Source organism: Diabrotica virgifera, chromosome 6, assembly GCF_917563875.1.
Source record: "Diabrotica virgifera virgifera chromosome 6, PGI_DIABVI_V3a".
Taxonomy (NCBI): domain Eukaryota; kingdom Metazoa; phylum Arthropoda; class Insecta; order Coleoptera; family Chrysomelidae; genus Diabrotica; species Diabrotica virgifera.
In genome coordinates, this window is record NC_065448.1 from 86,861,038 (window position 1) to 86,878,805 (window position 17,768).

Genomic DNA, 17,768 nt, shown 5'->3' on the forward strand with positions numbered 1-17,768 from the left:
GAGTTAGTTGAGTGAATGGCTAGAACATGGGACAAAAAGTTCTTCCCTTTCATGTTTGCCCCATTATCATACCCTTGTCCTCCTATATCGTCCAAAGGTATTCTAAGTTTCAGTTCATTCATTTTTTGCAAAAAAACTTCTGTCAGCTTAGCTATAAGCTTCAACCAGATTTTTCAAATTAATATATCCTTTTCAGTAAATTTAATTTTAAGTAAATTCAGTGAATTTAATTTAGTTCTGGTCCCACTATTCTTATGCGATAAAGAAGGCGGTGTTGTCAATTTTCCGTCGAGTAAACCTTGCAATTGTTATTGTTTCACTTTACAATGAATAATATTGTATTGGATTTACAATGTATATTACATTGTAAATTATGATTCGGGAGTGCTCCTAGTAGCATTTAACGTATCTTGGTTTGTTTATTTCTACTGCATCTTGATTGTAAATTTAGTATAGTATGCTTTATAAGGAGAAAATAATCAGAAGTTGTATTCCAAATTACACCTCCGCACCGCTATCAGTAGACTTTCATTTTTTGGCTATTAATACAACTTTGTACCGGTATTTTACCGCAGGCTCCGTTAAAGTTTGACAAATTAAACGCTTCCTTAGTTGTCATTATCTTGTCATACTATATCACCCGTGGGCGGTGGGCCGCTGCCCCAGTCCGGGCTTGTGCCTCAACTTTGGTAGATAATCAAGGATTTGCTTGCAATTAACAACTTAAGAGCAAACAGTAGCGATCAACAGGTAGCAACAAACGCGTTCCAAGTTTGCGGCTCTAATTTTGAATATTTTGTCGAGATATTTGGCACACATATTCGTAATATAATATAGAATGGCGGTACTGAGCCCAATTTCCGAAATATGTTAGTATGTGGAAATTACGCTATAACTAAATAAAATATTGAAAAAAGGAGCTGGTACCGCCATTAAGAAAGACAAAAAAATACACGTTCTTGAAATAAACTTTTTTATCCCGTGCCTAGATTTTGTGTCACATTGGAACTACTAAAAATTGATTTCTTTATAACAAGAAATCGAACGTCACTGACTTGGCAACATTTCGCGCCTATGTGTATCACGCCGAGGCACTGTTGCCTCACTTTTGAAAGTTCGCAGAAATTTCGCAATCTTGGACCGCGTTTGTTGCTACCTGTTGATCGCTACTGTGTGCTCTTAAGAAAGTATGTACACTTCATGTGCAAAATAATAATAATTATTAAAAAAATAAATATGTTCTTTTACTTTTCAAATAAATTGGGTTTTGTAAAAGACTTTTAAAGTCTCTCTAAGGTTGTTCTATTTTGGTTTGTATATTAAATGTTTCGGTTATTGTTTATACCCTGTTTATATTTTAGGTCTTCCTCGATTTGGCGAGAGACATCGACAAATTTTTTTATTATTTAGTCTCGCAGCAGTTGCCATCGCAATGAGGGTTCAGCTTTCAGTTGCAATAGTAGCGATGAATGATCCAGAAGCCTCGCCAAATCCAAGCGTTCCAGTAAGTTTTAAACAAATATGTAAATATAAATAATCTTAAATATTATAACTTAAAATGTTTCCAAGCGATTCTATATACCCAGCGCCGGACAAAGGGGCGGGCGAGCCGGACGACCGCCCGGGACGCCGAATTTTAAGGGGTACCGATATAAAAATAATATATTTTTTACATTCAATATTTTTTTACAACTTTGAGCAATATTCCTAAGACATTATTGAATAATAATTTTAATAATAAGAAATAATCAGAATCAATAACTCAAAAAAGGATTGATAGACAAAAACAAAAATTCTTTGATCAATGTAATGCAACCTAAGAATTTTTATCACCCATACAATATTAATGCAGACTAAAATGTTTTTTACGATTTAAAAAGTTTGATCAGTTTTTAAAAGGACATTTTTGTCACGTAAGTATCACTTATGATAACAATGTATATACATACTTAAAAAAATTGACAAAGATCTTTATGAATAGTCAGGGATATTATACATAATACTGGCGCTTGTATATTATGTCAGGGATGTTATATACTAGACGAAGCAACGAAGCACTAAAAACCCAAAAACCTAGGAATTTTGTGCAGTAAGATGAATCGTCATGCAACTTTTTGCATTCAATTCGAGAGAGTGTCAGGCAATCTTGTGAACTAAATTGATCTCCGGCAAAAAATTTTGTGCATAAGAAGATGCATTTTCAATGTGCATCTCGAAGAGATGGAAAATGAAAAATTTAGAACTCAGGAAATATTGATGGAAATGAGTTCAATTTTTATATATGGGAGTTTTGGAGGTCAGTGAACACAAATTTCATGACGGCGATGTTCTCCGAAGTACCTGGTGCCCAGGGTGGAGCTCGTCGCTTTGGACGATCGAATAATTCGCGGGACGATCGAATAATTCGCGAAATGAAGATTGAAAGACGACCCCCCACTCCATCATCTGGAGGTGGCGTGGGGGTAACTTTAAAATCTTAAACGAAAACGTTATTACAGATTTGGATTGCTTACGTAAAAATAAACAACTTTTATTCGAGCAATTTTTTCGAATTGTGGATCGATGGCGCTATAATCGGAAAAAACGATTTATCGTGATAACATAGGTAAATTATAGAAACGGTCTAATATCTCGAAAAATACACTTCCAAATAAAAGACCAAAAACTACGTAATTGATATTTTCAAGAACCTATCGAATAACATCAAACACGACTCTCCACTCCACCTCCTGGAGGAGGGGTGGGGGTCAACTTTAAAATCTTAAATCGGAATCCCCATGTTTTATTGCAGATTTGTATTCCTTATGAAAAAATAAGTAATATTTATTCGAAACATTTTTTAGAGTTGTTAATAGATGGCGCTAATAAATAGTATTTTTCCGATTATAGCGCCATCTATCCATAATTCGAAAAACTGTCTCGAATAAAAGTTACTTATTTTTACGTAAGGAATCTAAATCTGCAATAAAAAAATGAGAGCTCCTATCTAACATTTTAAAGTTACACCCCACCCCACCTCCGGGGGGTGGAAAGAAGGGTCGTATTTTATGTTATTCGGTAGGTTCTTAGAAATATAAAGACGTATTTTTTGGTTTTTTATTTTGAAATGTATTTCTCGAGATATTAGACCGTTTCTATAATTTACCTATGGTATCACGAAAAAATCGTTTTTTCCGATTATAGCGCCATCTATTCACAATTCTAAAAAATGTCTCGAATATGAGTTGCTTACTTTTACGTAAGCAATCCAAATCTGCAATAACAAATGGGGTTTCTATTGAAGATTTTAAAGTTACCCCACCCCACCTCCAGGGGGTGGAGTGGGGTGGTCGTGTTTAGTGTCATTCGATAGATTTTTGAAAAATATTGAACACGTATTTTTTAATTTTTCGATCCAATCTTCATTTCGCGAATTATTCGATCGTCCGCGAATTATTCGGTCGTCCCAGGCGACGAGTTCCACCCTGGGCACCAGGTAACTCGGGACTATCGCCGTCATGAAATTCGTGTTCAGTGACCTCTAAAACCCCCAAGTATAAAAATTGAACTCATTTCCGTCAATATTTCCTGAGTCCTAAATTTTTTATTTTTCACCTCTTCGAGATGCACTTTAAAGATGTTTTTTCTCATGCACAAATTTTTTTGCCAGAGATCAATTTAGTTCACAAACTTGCCTGACATTCTCACGAATCGAATGCAAAAAGTTGCATGACGATTCATCTTACTGCACAAATTTCCCAGGTTTAATGCTTCGTTGCTTCGTCTATAATACGCCTCAATGGTTAAGGTTAAATAATGGTGTCTTTCTGTTCTGTAAACTTTGGCAAGATTGGCGCGTGTCCGTTGGTGTGTAATAATTATTAAAGTGAAATAAAGAAAGATTATTTGTTAGATATTGAGAATTTGTGGTATTGTTGTATTAATTAGGTAATTATTTTGTTTATTTTTACGTCATATAAATTTCGGTAAGTAGCAATCCACGCAATAAAAAAAATAAAATTTATGGTAGGATAATATTAAATTGCACATTGTCAGGAGGTAAACGACGGGAATTTTGAACATTTGAAGTGATTTTTTAAAATCATTATTGTAATCCCTGTTAGTAACTAAATTTACCTATTCTTTCATTGAAAAGTGATTTATTTTTTCATTTAACAATTTTTTCTGCCAATAAACTGGGTAGGAATGAATTAGAGATGACAAGCTCTTTTTCATATCAATATATTATGTATAGAAACTCATTTCGAATTCTTTGTAAGGGTTAGGATGTTTTATTTTTTGCATAAAAACGGCGCGTTGCATAAAGAAAAGGAAAGATAGATTTTTGTAGTACAAAATGAACGAGATAATCCAAAATGATTTTTTATTTGAAATATCTCAGTGGCGTACTTTTTTTTCTTTAAAAAATGCAGACCATTGCCCGTATTCGCGCCAATGGTACATATAAAATTCTTAATTTTATGTCAAAAAATGCTCAATAATTACCTCTTAAAGCACATCAAATTTTATTTGCATATCTCAACCGATTTTATCTCGGAAACGAAGCATTTGCGGACATAAGTTTATAGATTATTTTTTCATATAGCCCTTAAATTTCGTCGCATTTATTTAGAAACACCCAGGATTTAAGAAGTTTTAACTGTATTGTTTTAAATGGACTGCATATTGTATTATCCATTTTGATAGCTAGTTTGTTATTCTTGTAGACTGCTTTTACTGCTCTTAAATATTCGTGGAACTTCAATGTCTTCCATTGCTTCCCATAGTTTTGTTCTAAGTATCGAATCATAGTACTACTCATTATAAATATGAGATAAGTAATAAAAATTAATGTATGATTTTTAATTGAATTTAGATGATTGTAATGTCAAGGATATGACAGTGACTCTAACATGAATGAAAAAAATTAAGGTGTACAAGCTCGTGTTTGCAAAGAATATCGTCGTGTTTTTTTATGCCATATGGATGCCACTCCCTGAATTTAGTCATTGGGGATGCAGCTATATCTTGCGCACAATCAACATCTTTATTGGTATTGTACATTATACAATTTTTTTTTCTACTTGTGCATTTATCTTAATCTTATATCTCGCTCGTTCCTTATGCTATGTCATATGGTGGATCATTTATAAATAATAACTATTGTATTATTTTTGAAGTTATACTTCTTTAGGCACGATTGAGATTGAGGGTGAATTTATATTGATCTGCGCGCATGCGCACACCGACAGTATGGTATTAGTCGTTATACGGGCTCTGATTGTGTGTTGAAATGATCTGTCAATAATAAATAATTGTTCAATATGAAGGTTAACAAATGTATAACAGTTTTATTGTTGTGAGGACAGAAACAAAAAAGTTTATAATTGTAGTGACATTTAAATAGTTTTTAAAAGCAACAGGTACGTAATAATTGTAAATGTATCATAGGTACCTACCTATTTGAACCTACCAAAATACATAGTATGTAATACTTTTATTTGCATAATTTGATTACCATCAAAATTTCTATCAATGTTCACCTAATATATTGTTTTCTCACTCTATGTTTTGTTGTATTTTTTCAATTCTAAGTCATTTCAATTCAAAATCAAAATAATTTAATTTAATTCAAAAATGTCAAAAGCTTCATCCGTTTAGTTAGTCGATCTTCGCACATAATGATACATTGCCTCCGTGGCGAAGCGTTTAAGGCGAATGAACCTCAATATACTAACCGCGCTGATAGCTGGTTCGAATCCCAATAAAAACTTTTATTTTTTTTTATAAATTTTATGATTGTAAGTATATTTATTATATAATTTTATTTTCAGAAAATACGTATTTAGTTAAAAATTTTTCTGACAATTAATATTCAGAAATCATTTGTGGCATTTTAATGTGTTTGTGTGTGTTTTATTCTTTTATTATTTTAATTTTTGGCACTGTTTTAATAAAAATGTTTGAGAAGTAGTAAGTATAAATTAGTTTAATATTTAAATAAAATATAAATAAAAAGTATATATTAATTTCGTTTAAATCATATAATAGAAGTATAACTTCTTACGTGCGTACAAAGTACACACACATTCTTTTTTTAAATACATGTATTTTTACATAGTTCATTATAGTGAAATTTTGATTTTTTTGCCATTTCTATTATTTTTTATATTTGCAGTAAATTTGTAGGTAGGTATATTCTTATATTAAAAGACGCCAAATTTTATTTTGTCCGGGGCGCTCAAAACCCTAGACCCGGCCCTGTATATACTAGTTTTTACTCGTAATACATGCTTTTCCAGTGCCGGTGCGTTTTGGTTCACCATGCCAGTTAAATACTGTCATCATGAGCCTCACAACCGTAATGTATAAAAAGGTTCATTTTTGGACTGTTCCCCATTTAATCCTTGTAGTGCCCCTTTTCTAGTAAAGATAACGACTGCTGCTTTTTGCGGGTAATTACTTAGGCCTTCAGCCTGTACCAATTATCCACCTGTCTCAAAATAATTGCGTTCGTTCTGTCTTTAGTACAGTCAGTGAGGGTACTTGGCTCCGAATTCGATCTTACTGCATAATTTTTTTTGATATTTTCAATAGTAATACCACTAGTGATTCAATTTTCGCGATAAGTCTGTCGATTTACTTCTAAACGAAACTGAGTTGCTTGAAAACACCACGAGTCCGTAGGACGAGTGGTGTTTTCTTTAAGCAACTCAGTTGAGTTTAGAAATAAAAGACAGACTTATAAGATAAATTAAATCACGAGTGGTATTTTATTAGACTATTTCACGAACAAAGTGATAGGTCAAAAATTCAGTAGAATGAGAGGAAGGAATTTAATAATAATACATTTGATCTAGGTAACCCAAATCTACCCATTTTTTGAATAATTCACAATTAGTCATAATCATGAAATATTTATTATAACTACAAATAATTTGTTATAATTATGTTTTACCTATAACAATAAATAGTTGAAGGCCCAGTCTTTTAGAATGGATGCTAGTCTTTCGTTGTTATTTTCTGCATCTAATTTGTAGTTGCGATCCACACAGAACATCATAAATTGTCTCCATATATAAGATTTAGATTTTCTTGTGTTACTCGATATATTTTCTTCAATGTTTTGGTTTATAACTTCGTTTGAAGTACCACCAAAACGACTCATTTTGACGTACACAGCTACAATAATTTTTTTGACAAACGTCAAACTTTGCTTTGCGATCGGTATCCATGGTTACGTCGTTGAAAACACGAAGCTGATAGACCAATCAGAATTGAAAGACAGTAGGTGTTTTCGCGATAACACAAGCTGTCTTTGGTTTGTGATTGGTCAGATTATGTGAAAATTTTAAGATGAGTGAAATAATCACTGTAAGTAGGGAATAGCTCAAGAAACAAAGTCTACCCTATATCCTATGACGCTTATATCTTGGGGTTGGTTCCCACCACTTCTCGAGGGTGGAACATTTTTTGTTCAAAATAACCACGGATCTGGCTAGAGAACCTAATTCTAAGCAAAAACTGCTCTATAATTTTTTTTTCGAAAACTCAATACGTTTTGAGTTATTCGTCGTAAAAACTTTGCCATTTTCATTGAAAAATAACACCTTTTCGAACGGTTTTTTGCGAATATTAAACTATGCATCTAACGAAAAAAACTACATAAAACATTTTTGTAGCTTATAAAAAATAAAAGAGATTTATTTCTTCATAAATCTTCTAGCTATAATACAAAAAGAGATCTGGTAGGTGAAAAGAGATTTGTTTTGGTGCATGCTCAAATCGGTGTATTCAACTTAAATAACAGAGAAATGGCCGATTTTAGGGGTATAATGCTTCAAATACCTTTTGTAGTGCTTGAAAAGACCTTTAAAACGAGCACTGCCAAATGTCGATTACATTCAAACTAAGCGAAATATGGTGTAAAAAAATTGATGACTTATGTATTTTAAGGAAAAATGAGAAGTATATTTAACCCGTCATCCACCAGAATTTAAATTCATCGTTTTTCTTCGACAATACCATTTATTATAGTATTATTTGTATTCATTTCAAAAAGTTACGATAGATGGGTTTAAAATGAATGGTTATTGAAAAAATGAGATCAAATTATACAGTGTATTTTTAAATTTTCTTAAATATCTCTCTTTTTTTAGGTAAGTCGAAAATGATAAGAGGTACGAAATAAAGACACAGTACAAAACTATAGGGTTTTTTCAAATAACAATTTTGTATTGTCGTTTATTATTGTATTTATTTATCATTTTCGAGTTACATAAAGAAAAAGGGAGATTTTTAAGAAAATTTATTTAAAAATGCGCTCTATAATTTGATCTTATTTTTTTCAAAAACCATGCATTTAAACCCGTTCTAGTTTTTGAACATAGAATTAACACTATAATAAAAGGTATTGTAGAAGTGAAATTATGCATTTAAATCTGGTGGATGAGGGGTTAAATATACTTCACATTTTATCTTAAAATAAATTAGTCATCAATTTTTTTTGCAACATATCTCGCTTAGTTTGAATGTAATCGACATTTAACAGTGTTCTTTGTAAAGGTCTTTTCAATCTGAAACATTATACCCTTAAAATCGACCATTTCTCTATTACTTTAAGTTAAATAAGTACACCGATTTAAGCATGCATAAAAAAATCTCTTTTCACCTATCATATCTCTTTTTGTATTATAACTAGAAGATTTATGCAGAAATGAATCTCTTTGATTTTTCATAAGCTACAAAAATGTTTTATACAGGGTGTCCAGAAACTCTACCGACAAACGAAGACAGGAGATTCCTCAGATAATTTTAAGATAATTTAACCCAATTCACCTAGTCCGAAAATGCTTCCTAAAGGAGCTAGAGGTCTGTGAAGATGGCGTCATGTAATTAGTTTTTCTTAAATACCTCCAGAACGCTTTTATTTAGAGAAATGAAAGTATGTATGCTTATTTACTTTCCAGAGATGGATCGATTTCATCCATTACGAATTTCTAGTACCGGTCATAGGCGTGCATTTTGGGTAGGGCAACGGTTATTTCATCGCATAAGTTTTTCGTCTTTCACTTTTAAGCATTTCCGACACTCCGACACACTATTATTAAATTGTGGGGTATTCTAGTACTAAAAGGTACTCTTGCTTTAAGTCAGTTGGACACGTCGTTTTCTAGAAAAATCGATTTGAAAATTTTTCGTTTTTGCTGTTTGAAAAAAATATTGAAAAAAAAAATAAAAAAAAAACGATGTATTTTACAAACTTAAAGCAAGAGTAACTTTTAGTACTCGAATACCTCATAATTTAATAATCTAGTGTCGAAAATGCTTAAAAATTAAAGACAAAAAAAGTTGTGCTATAAAATAACTGTTGACCTATCCAAAACAGACGCCTATGACCGATACTAGAAATTCGCAATTAATGAAATCAATTTATCTATGGAATATAAATAAATGTACCAGTTTTCGTCTTTCTAAACAGTTTTTTTTAATTTTTTTTTATATTCAAAAAACGAAAAATTTTGAAATTGATTTTCGGTGTGATCTACCGGCTTAAAGCAAGAGTACCTTTTAGTACTAGAAAACCTCATAATTTAATAATCCAGTGTCAAAAATTCTTAAAAGTTAAAGACAAAAAAGTTATGGGATAAAATAACCGTTGCCCTACCAAAAATGGACGCCTCTGTACTAGAAATTCACAATGGATGAATTCGATTTATCTCTGGACGATATAATACGCGTACTAATTTTCGTTTTTCTAAATATAAGCATTCTGGAGGTATTTAAGAAAAACTAATTACATGACGCCATCTTCAAAGAGCTCTAGCTTCCTTAGGAAGCATTTTCGGAATAGGTAAATTGGGTTAAACTATCTTAAAATTATCTGAGGAATGTCCTGTCTTCGTTTGTCGGTAGAGTTTCTGGACACCCTGTATAGTTTTTTTCGTTAGATGCATAATTTTTAAGCTATTCGCAGAAAAACCGTCCGAAAAGGTGACATTTTTCAATGAAAATGGCAAAATTTCAACCACAAATAACTCAAAAAGTATCGAGTTTAAAAAAAAAATTATAGAACAGTTTTTGCTAAGAATTGGGGTCTCTAGCCACTTCCGTGGTTATTTTCACCAAAAAATTTTCCACTCCCGAGAAGCGGTGGAAACCACCCCCAAGATAAAAGCGCACATCGACGTAGGATAGACTTTGAATTAGGAGATAAGTAGAGGCTATTCTCAAAATTTCATTAATATCCATGTAGTAGGATAGAAAAAGTGATCAAAACCCTCGAATGGGGTGACAAAGGAATAAATATGTGGAGGGAGAGATGCTACACCACCTAAGCTACGCATACGATATAGTCCTGATTGCAGACGATTTGGGACAAATAAAGAAAATGTTGGAAGAACTCAGTACAGCATGTCATAAAATAGGCTTAAAAATCAATATAACAAAAACAAAATATATGACGAACTTAGTACCAAGTAAACACCTTGAAATACAAAATTAACAAATAGAACTGGTAGACAAATATATATATATCTGGGTCACGAAATTAAGATAGGTAAGAAAAATTAAACAACCGAAGTACCCAGAAGAATAATGCAAGGATGGGCGCCATACGGAGCTCTTAGGAACATTTTTAAGAGTGACATTCTAACTAATATGAAGAAAAAAGTTTTCGACCAATGCGTGTTGCCGGCAATTACCTATGGTGCGGAAACATTATCGCTCACAAAGAAAAACGCACAAAAACCAAAAGTAGCGCAAAGAAGAATGGAGCGATCAATGATAGGGGCCACTCTGCGAGACAGGATTAGAAACGAAGATTTACGAACTAAGACCAAAGTCATAGACGTCATTGAAAGAAGCTGTAACTTAAAATGGAAATGGGCTGGACACGTTGCCAGAATGAAGGACAGAAAATGGACTCGCAAACTAGTTGAACGGAAACCAAGAGCCGATAAACGTAGCAGAGGAAGACCACCAACACGATGGCAAGACGACTTACGAAAGACAACAAAAAACTGGATACAGAAAGCACAAGATATAACACTTTGGAGACAAACAGGGGAGGCCTATGTCCAGCAGTGGATTAAAAGAGGCTGATCATGATGATGTGTAGGATAGAATTCGGAGGTAATATCCTGGTTTTATTGTATTGCCTGTTTTTCTCTGTAATTATCTCACTCTTGTTGTAATGTTTGTAAATATTTATTCCACTAACATGTATTTTTCTTTGGTTTACTTGATCTCTCAAAGCTGTTTTCGTGGTACGCCGTTCTTATAGTTCACTTACCATTCCCACTTAACAATTCGAGACCCTCCCCATCTCTAATGGTACGTATTCTTTACCTAGGTTTGTTTTCATGGCGTTAACTGCCCTCTCAGTGGCTTTTGGTCTTTTGGGCGGATTAAAACTAACTCTAGACCCGACGCGCGAAGGTGCGGCCCATGGTCGAAAAACTTGCAGTCTACTTAATTTTAGGGCTCTCCCTGGTCTTAGTTCTTTAGGGAGGCACTTTTATCTAGAGTTTACTTGTGACGTGTGGTATTTTAGAACTTTTCACTATGGACATCTTAACCCTAGTTATTTTTTTTGGCATGAACCGTTGATACTGCTGCACTCTGCAACTCTGATGTTATTGCCTAACCAACTTTCTTGCTTTGTCCATAATCTTTGACACGGAATTTAATTCGTATTATATGAACGCATATCAAGTCTCTTGATCTCCTCCAAGTACTCTTTGCAGTAGAGAAAACCCAAACCTACCCTTTTTAGGAAGGAACCTTTCTCCAAAACGGTTCATTCATGAGAATTGAACTATCCATAAAGTATATGCTCAGCTTCTAAGCTCACTCCATTTTCTTCTGTAATATTTACTTTGAAAGTGCATGGTCTAGGGGTTTTGCTCTTGTCCTTGACCGTGAGTTGCCCCTTCACACGGTTTCAGACTGATAGCTATTTCCTTGAAATATTGTGCACTAGTACTATATACACAACCAATTACCATTTGCTCTGACTTGAGCGTGCTCTTTGTGAACCATATTTGTGGGTCGTCCCCTGTTTTTTTTCCAAAGTGGCCAAAATGGAGGTTTCCACAACTTAAACTGCATGTGTTCCATTTTTACTTTGGTGAACCCATCATACACAAAGGAAAGTCGACAAAGTCTTCACGAAGAAAAGCTCCTTTCTCGATATCTTCCTAACGTTCGTGGGCAGAGTCATATTATCCGACCATAGCCGTTTCTTTTCAGGCTTCTACTTAGCCACTTACGGTCTTTGCTTCGCGTTATTTATTTTTGTATATTTCTTAAGAGTACTGGTGAAAATAGCTTTGATCAATGAGCGTTTGGCTTCAATAGAACTTTGACTTTTTCTCACTCTCCAAACTTTCTGCTACCATGACGATGCTTTTGTTCTCCGTTGCAGAACCCTCTGAGCTTAACACTACCATGGCTGCATATTTCTTTATTTTTTTTTCGGGGTTTAAACTATTCCCACGAGTAACAAGGGAAGTATTCAGTCCACTCGAGCGGAGCCTTTGTGCTGTCAAGTAAGACTAGTTACGTGGATGCCGCTTGGTTCTCGGAGGTCACCGTTAGTACCAACCATTCAGACCTTGGCACGGAAGAACACACATTGACTTTGTACCGATATAGTTTCATTTCTTAGGTACCAGAGAATCATCTTTATTCCTCTCTCGTCTGGTCCATTGCGCACACAGATAGTATGCCTGCACCCAATGGTTACGCGGCAAAAGCTTTCTGGGACGTAAGAGTAGGATTTGTGAGCAATTTACCCTTTCGTACTTTCGTCGGAAACAATGAAGATTACTCTTGAGTTTTATTGCAGCATGAACATTGGTAACTTATCTAAGATTCATAACGAACTACTCATCACTTTAGGTTGACGACGCGATAAGAAGAAAAAGAAAAATAAATATGCATTTTACTCTGGTGCTGTTACCACCCAATAATAAATATATGTAAGATAAATAGGCTCCAAGTAGTAATATACAGGGTGTAACAAAAGCACAGGTCATAAATTAAATCACACATTCTGCGACCAAAAATAGTTCGAATGAACTTAACTTACCTTAGTACAAATATGCATATAAAAAAAGTTACAGACCTTTGAAGTTACAAAATGAAAATCAATTTTTTCGAATATATCGAAAACTATCGGAGATTTTTTATTGGAAATGGACATGTGGCACACTTATGGCAGGAACATCTTAAAGAAAAATTATAGTGAAATTTGTGAACCCCATAAAAATTGTATGGGGGTTTTGTTCCCTTAAACCCCCCCAAACTTTTGAGTACGTCTCAATTAAATTATTATTGTGGTGCGATTAGTTAAATTCAATATTCGTAAAACTTTTTTGCCTCCTAGTAGTTTTCCGATAAGGCAGTTTTTATCGGGCTTATTTTTTAATATGTTTACATCAAATTTTATGGGGGTTTTGTTATTTTAAACCCCCCAAATGTTTGTGTATTTACGTTCCAATTAAAATATTACTGCGGTACCATTAGTTAAACACAGTATTTTTAAAACTTTTTTGCCTCTTTGTATTTTTTCGAGAAGGCACCTTTTATCGAGGCGTGGCTTCTTTTTTAATATGGTTCAAAATATACCTAAAAATGTAAATTATAAATCAATTTTCATATTATTATCAAGTCTCCATAATCGTACCTAACCATATACAAATATGTGGTGGATTTGACAAATATTCAAAATATCTCGATAAAAACTGACTTTTCGAAAAAGTACTAAGAGGCAAAAAAAGTCTTAAAAACATCGTGTTAAAAACTAATGGTACTACAATAATAATTTAATTGGAACGTACAGAAAAGTTGGGGGACCAAATTTCACTATAATTTTTTCTTAAGATGCTACTGCCATAAGAATGCCACATGTCCATTTTCAGTAAAAAAAACTCTAATAGCTTTCGATATATTGGAAAAAATCAATTTTCATTTTGTAACTTCAAAGGGCTGTAACTTTTTTTATGTGCACATTTGTACTAAGGTAAGTTACGTTCAATCGACCTATTTTTGGTCTCAGAATATGTGATTAAATTTAAGACCTGTATTTTTGTTACACCCTGTATTATGATACAATATAATATAAATATAATAATAAGTCTTAGATATTATAATAAAAAAGAGTAAGCAATATTACTTCATCTAATAAATGAAAGATTAAAAATACTTAATATTGCAGAACAAATCCATAAAATGATAATACAGTTTGAATCATAAATTAATATAAATTTACTTCAATATAAAAGATCGGCAATATAGGTATGAAGCAAATTTACTATTTATGTTTATGGCTAATGATGGAAAGTATGTTGTATTATTCATATATATTAATAATATATGGATGCATAGTTACCAAAAATTTTTTATTTGTAGGTCTATGACTGGAAGAATAAAAGTGTTATTTTGTCTTCATTTTTTTGGGGTTACATTGGACTGCAATTATTTGCAGCGGATTGGGGCAGAAGGTATGGATCTAAACGATTTCTTTTAGGAGCCATGACTATAAATTGTACAGCTTTAGCTTTGGTCCCACTTCTCGCAGAACATTTTGGATCAATAGGTGTAATGTGTTCAAGAGTGGTGCAAGGCTTATGCCAAGGATTCGTTTACCCTTCAATAAGTAATTTACTTGGTAGGTGGACTCATATTTCAGAGAGATCGAGACTGGGAAGTTTAACTTTATCAGGTTAGTTAACATAATTTAGTAAATTTATCCATATCACTCGCTGGCGCGTGATCGTCAGTGGATGGGTTAACAGAAAACTTGGGGAAAAAATAAAAACAATTTCATTATTTGATAGCAGCTGAAGCTGTTTGTAACTCACATCATAATTCGGTTTGCCTTCATTTCTTTTGTAAAGACTGATATGTTTTTGCACACACTTTCGTCGGTATACTGCGAAAACCAGGTAAATGCCGAAATACCGAAACCGAGAAAAAACGTTTTTAAAGTTTAGTGTTTTATTTTGAATTAAGAGGACAACTTGTGTTTGATATTTGGTATTCCAGTGAAACATGCATATATCAGAAATGATATTCTATCATTAGTTTGAAAAAGTTAAGACACCTAGCTGATTAAACCTAAATTTAAGATGGAGATGCGGTCACTTACCTGGTTTTACCTGTAAATCTAAATTAATAAGTTACCCTTAAAATACCACATTTATAACAAATATAATAAACCAAATATAATATTTTGTAGTTTTGTGATCGGAATATGAGGCTTTAACTAGTTAATAGCAATGTTTTTAAGGGATTAGTCGATAATTATAACATTTAACTGGTTTTCCCTGAACATTTTATTCAGAGCTGTTTGTAGTTATATGGATATTATTTACATAAATGATAGGCAGTTTTATAGAAAAAACAAATTTATTTTGAATGTGTTACAGATACAAGAAAATAATATGACTATGTGTATTACTCGTCAGATTAGTCACTGAAAGCAGGATCTGAGAAGATGCCATTGGCATCGTAAAATACGATACCTGTTATATTCCTCCGGTATCAATCCCTTATCAAATAGCTGTAACAAATCTCTGTTTTTTGCTATGCTAGATGGCAAGTTTTTATCGACTAACATAAGCATGCTTATGTTAGTTGATAACCCAGCTTGCTTTTTTCTTGTTGACTGCCGTGCAGTATCAATAAGGAAATGAAGCTTGGTGACGCGTCATAACTGAAGTTTCTTTCAGGAATCTCATCTTTCTATCTTCAACCACATTATTTTTTCGCCGTTTTGGTCTTTTGTTCGGTTTTTAATTAGAGTGTGTGACAATTTTTTTAAATCATAAAAGTCGTAGTACCTATTTAAAATTACACTTGTATGGTTCTATACATACTTTTTTATCACTGACCTTGACATTTTTAGTTTCCCTTGCATTTTGAAAAAACAGACAAGTAATCTGGAATACCATAGAGAGACCTGATTTCTAGCGATTTAGATGGTGCTATTTATAGAGTCAACTTCCATACAAGAATGTCCCGACTCTAAAAATTTATGTTATGATATTGTCCTCCGCAGGTATAAGAAAATACACTTATTTCACTTGCTTACATATTCTGGGACACATTTTGATAAGTAGTTGAGTATAATGCTTTCTATTTCAGAACTTCCTCGTCTACCGTTAATTTCTGACCAGGCAAAACGGTAAGCTACATTTGGTAATGCGGCTTAATTTACACACAAATTGCAGACCCATAATTTTCGGGAAGAATATATGAATTTTCCAGTTAAGTTGGAATCTGTAGTATAGCCTGTAGATCGAAGGTGATTGAAACAAAATTCCGTTGTTGATTAGAGCTTTTCTTATCATTTCGTTTTTCGAGATTCCATACTTCTTTTTTTTCTGACGTTGTCTGTAACTGTTTTCTAAATCCGGTTTCTTATTTGGATTAGCCATATCATAATTTATGATATGGCTAATAAATATTATTTATTACAAACTAAACAATGATCTTATTTAGGACAAAAAAGCTTAAATTAAAGTCGTTAGAAAATATTTTTCGGTATGTAATTTCGCTAAGTAATACCTTCCGGATTCTTCAGCTGACAATCATTTATATAAAGAAAGTTGATACATTTTCCTTATACTCAAATTTTTGTCCAAATATCTACGCTTCGAACTTTGGCGAATATAATGTGGAACCATGGTTGGAAAAGACTCAATATGAGCCTTCACAATTTTTCTGTTTTCATTGCTTGTTTTATTTGGCAGTATATGCTTGCCTCTTTTGCCTGAATCTGCATAACAACATAGAATATAAATTTTTCTTACAAAATCTTGCATTAACGACGCTGATATACAAAGTGTCTTACAAAAAAACTTCTCACATACCTGTACCTCTTGATCACTTAAAGAAACATAGTCGATACTATCGATTTTACCAGTCGATATGAATGAGAAATTTTAATAAAATATACATGTAAAATGTATTAAAGACATTTACCACCTTTTTACAGAATATGCTATACAGCAGTAGAAATATATTGTTGTCCGGCAAAATAATATATGTGCGCTTACTTGGTTTTACATGCAACAGAACTTTAATTTTGTGGAAATAAGTAGCGATATATTGTTTTACTTGAAAATGAAAAGTTGGTTATGTGTAACTTATTTGTTTATCACACAAATTATCTGCTGAATGGTAAGTCGTATCATTTACGGGGTTTTACCTGTATGTAGAGCGTAAAAAGCTGAGAATTTTGGCATACTTAACTCAATATTTTAAAATTTGTCATTTACCTGGTTTTCGCAGTACACCGACGTTGTGACAACTGAATGGATGGAAAAAGAAAGGTATTCTTCAAGTGCGTAAAATTTATTTATGTACTTCCTAACAGAGCGCTTTCGACTAACAAAGCCATCTTCAGAGCTATGGTCAAATTTTAAAGTACCAGTATAAAGAGAGGCATCTCTTTTTTGTATTGAAAATAATCTTTTGAAAAAATCCCTTAGGTAGTTTTTAGCGCAAAGTGGTTGGAAGTTGATTTGTTATATTGTTGAAAATTGTAAAAGGTTAAAAATGGCATATAAAACAACATAATGTTACTGTACATCCCACCAGACTGAAAATAATGGGAACCTTCTCTGGTTACACCTCCGAGGCTTCTACAATTTGCAAGCCATAATGGATGTTGAGACTAAGGAAGATGAGGGAATTCACTGGAAGAAATTAATTGGCAGAATGAAATGAACTGAGTTCATTTATGTATGTAAAAAATTTGAAATCTGGGACAGAGAGCA

At 33.0% G+C, this 17,768-nt stretch overlaps 1 protein-coding gene across 1 annotated transcript in view; it reads left to right on the top strand.

Moving 5' to 3' along the window:
* The window catches only part of LOC114332091 (putative inorganic phosphate cotransporter), a 147,504-nt gene that overhangs the window by 65,336 nt on the left and 64,400 nt on the right, over positions 1 to 17,768 (top strand). The window contains exons 2-3 of the mRNA XM_028281800.2: positions 1,362 to 1,504; positions 14,395 to 14,707. Coding sequence (XP_028137601.1) covers positions 1,362 to 1,504; positions 14,395 to 14,707 — 456 coding nt within the window. The remainder of the gene's footprint in view (positions 1 to 1,361; positions 1,505 to 14,394; positions 14,708 to 17,768) is intronic.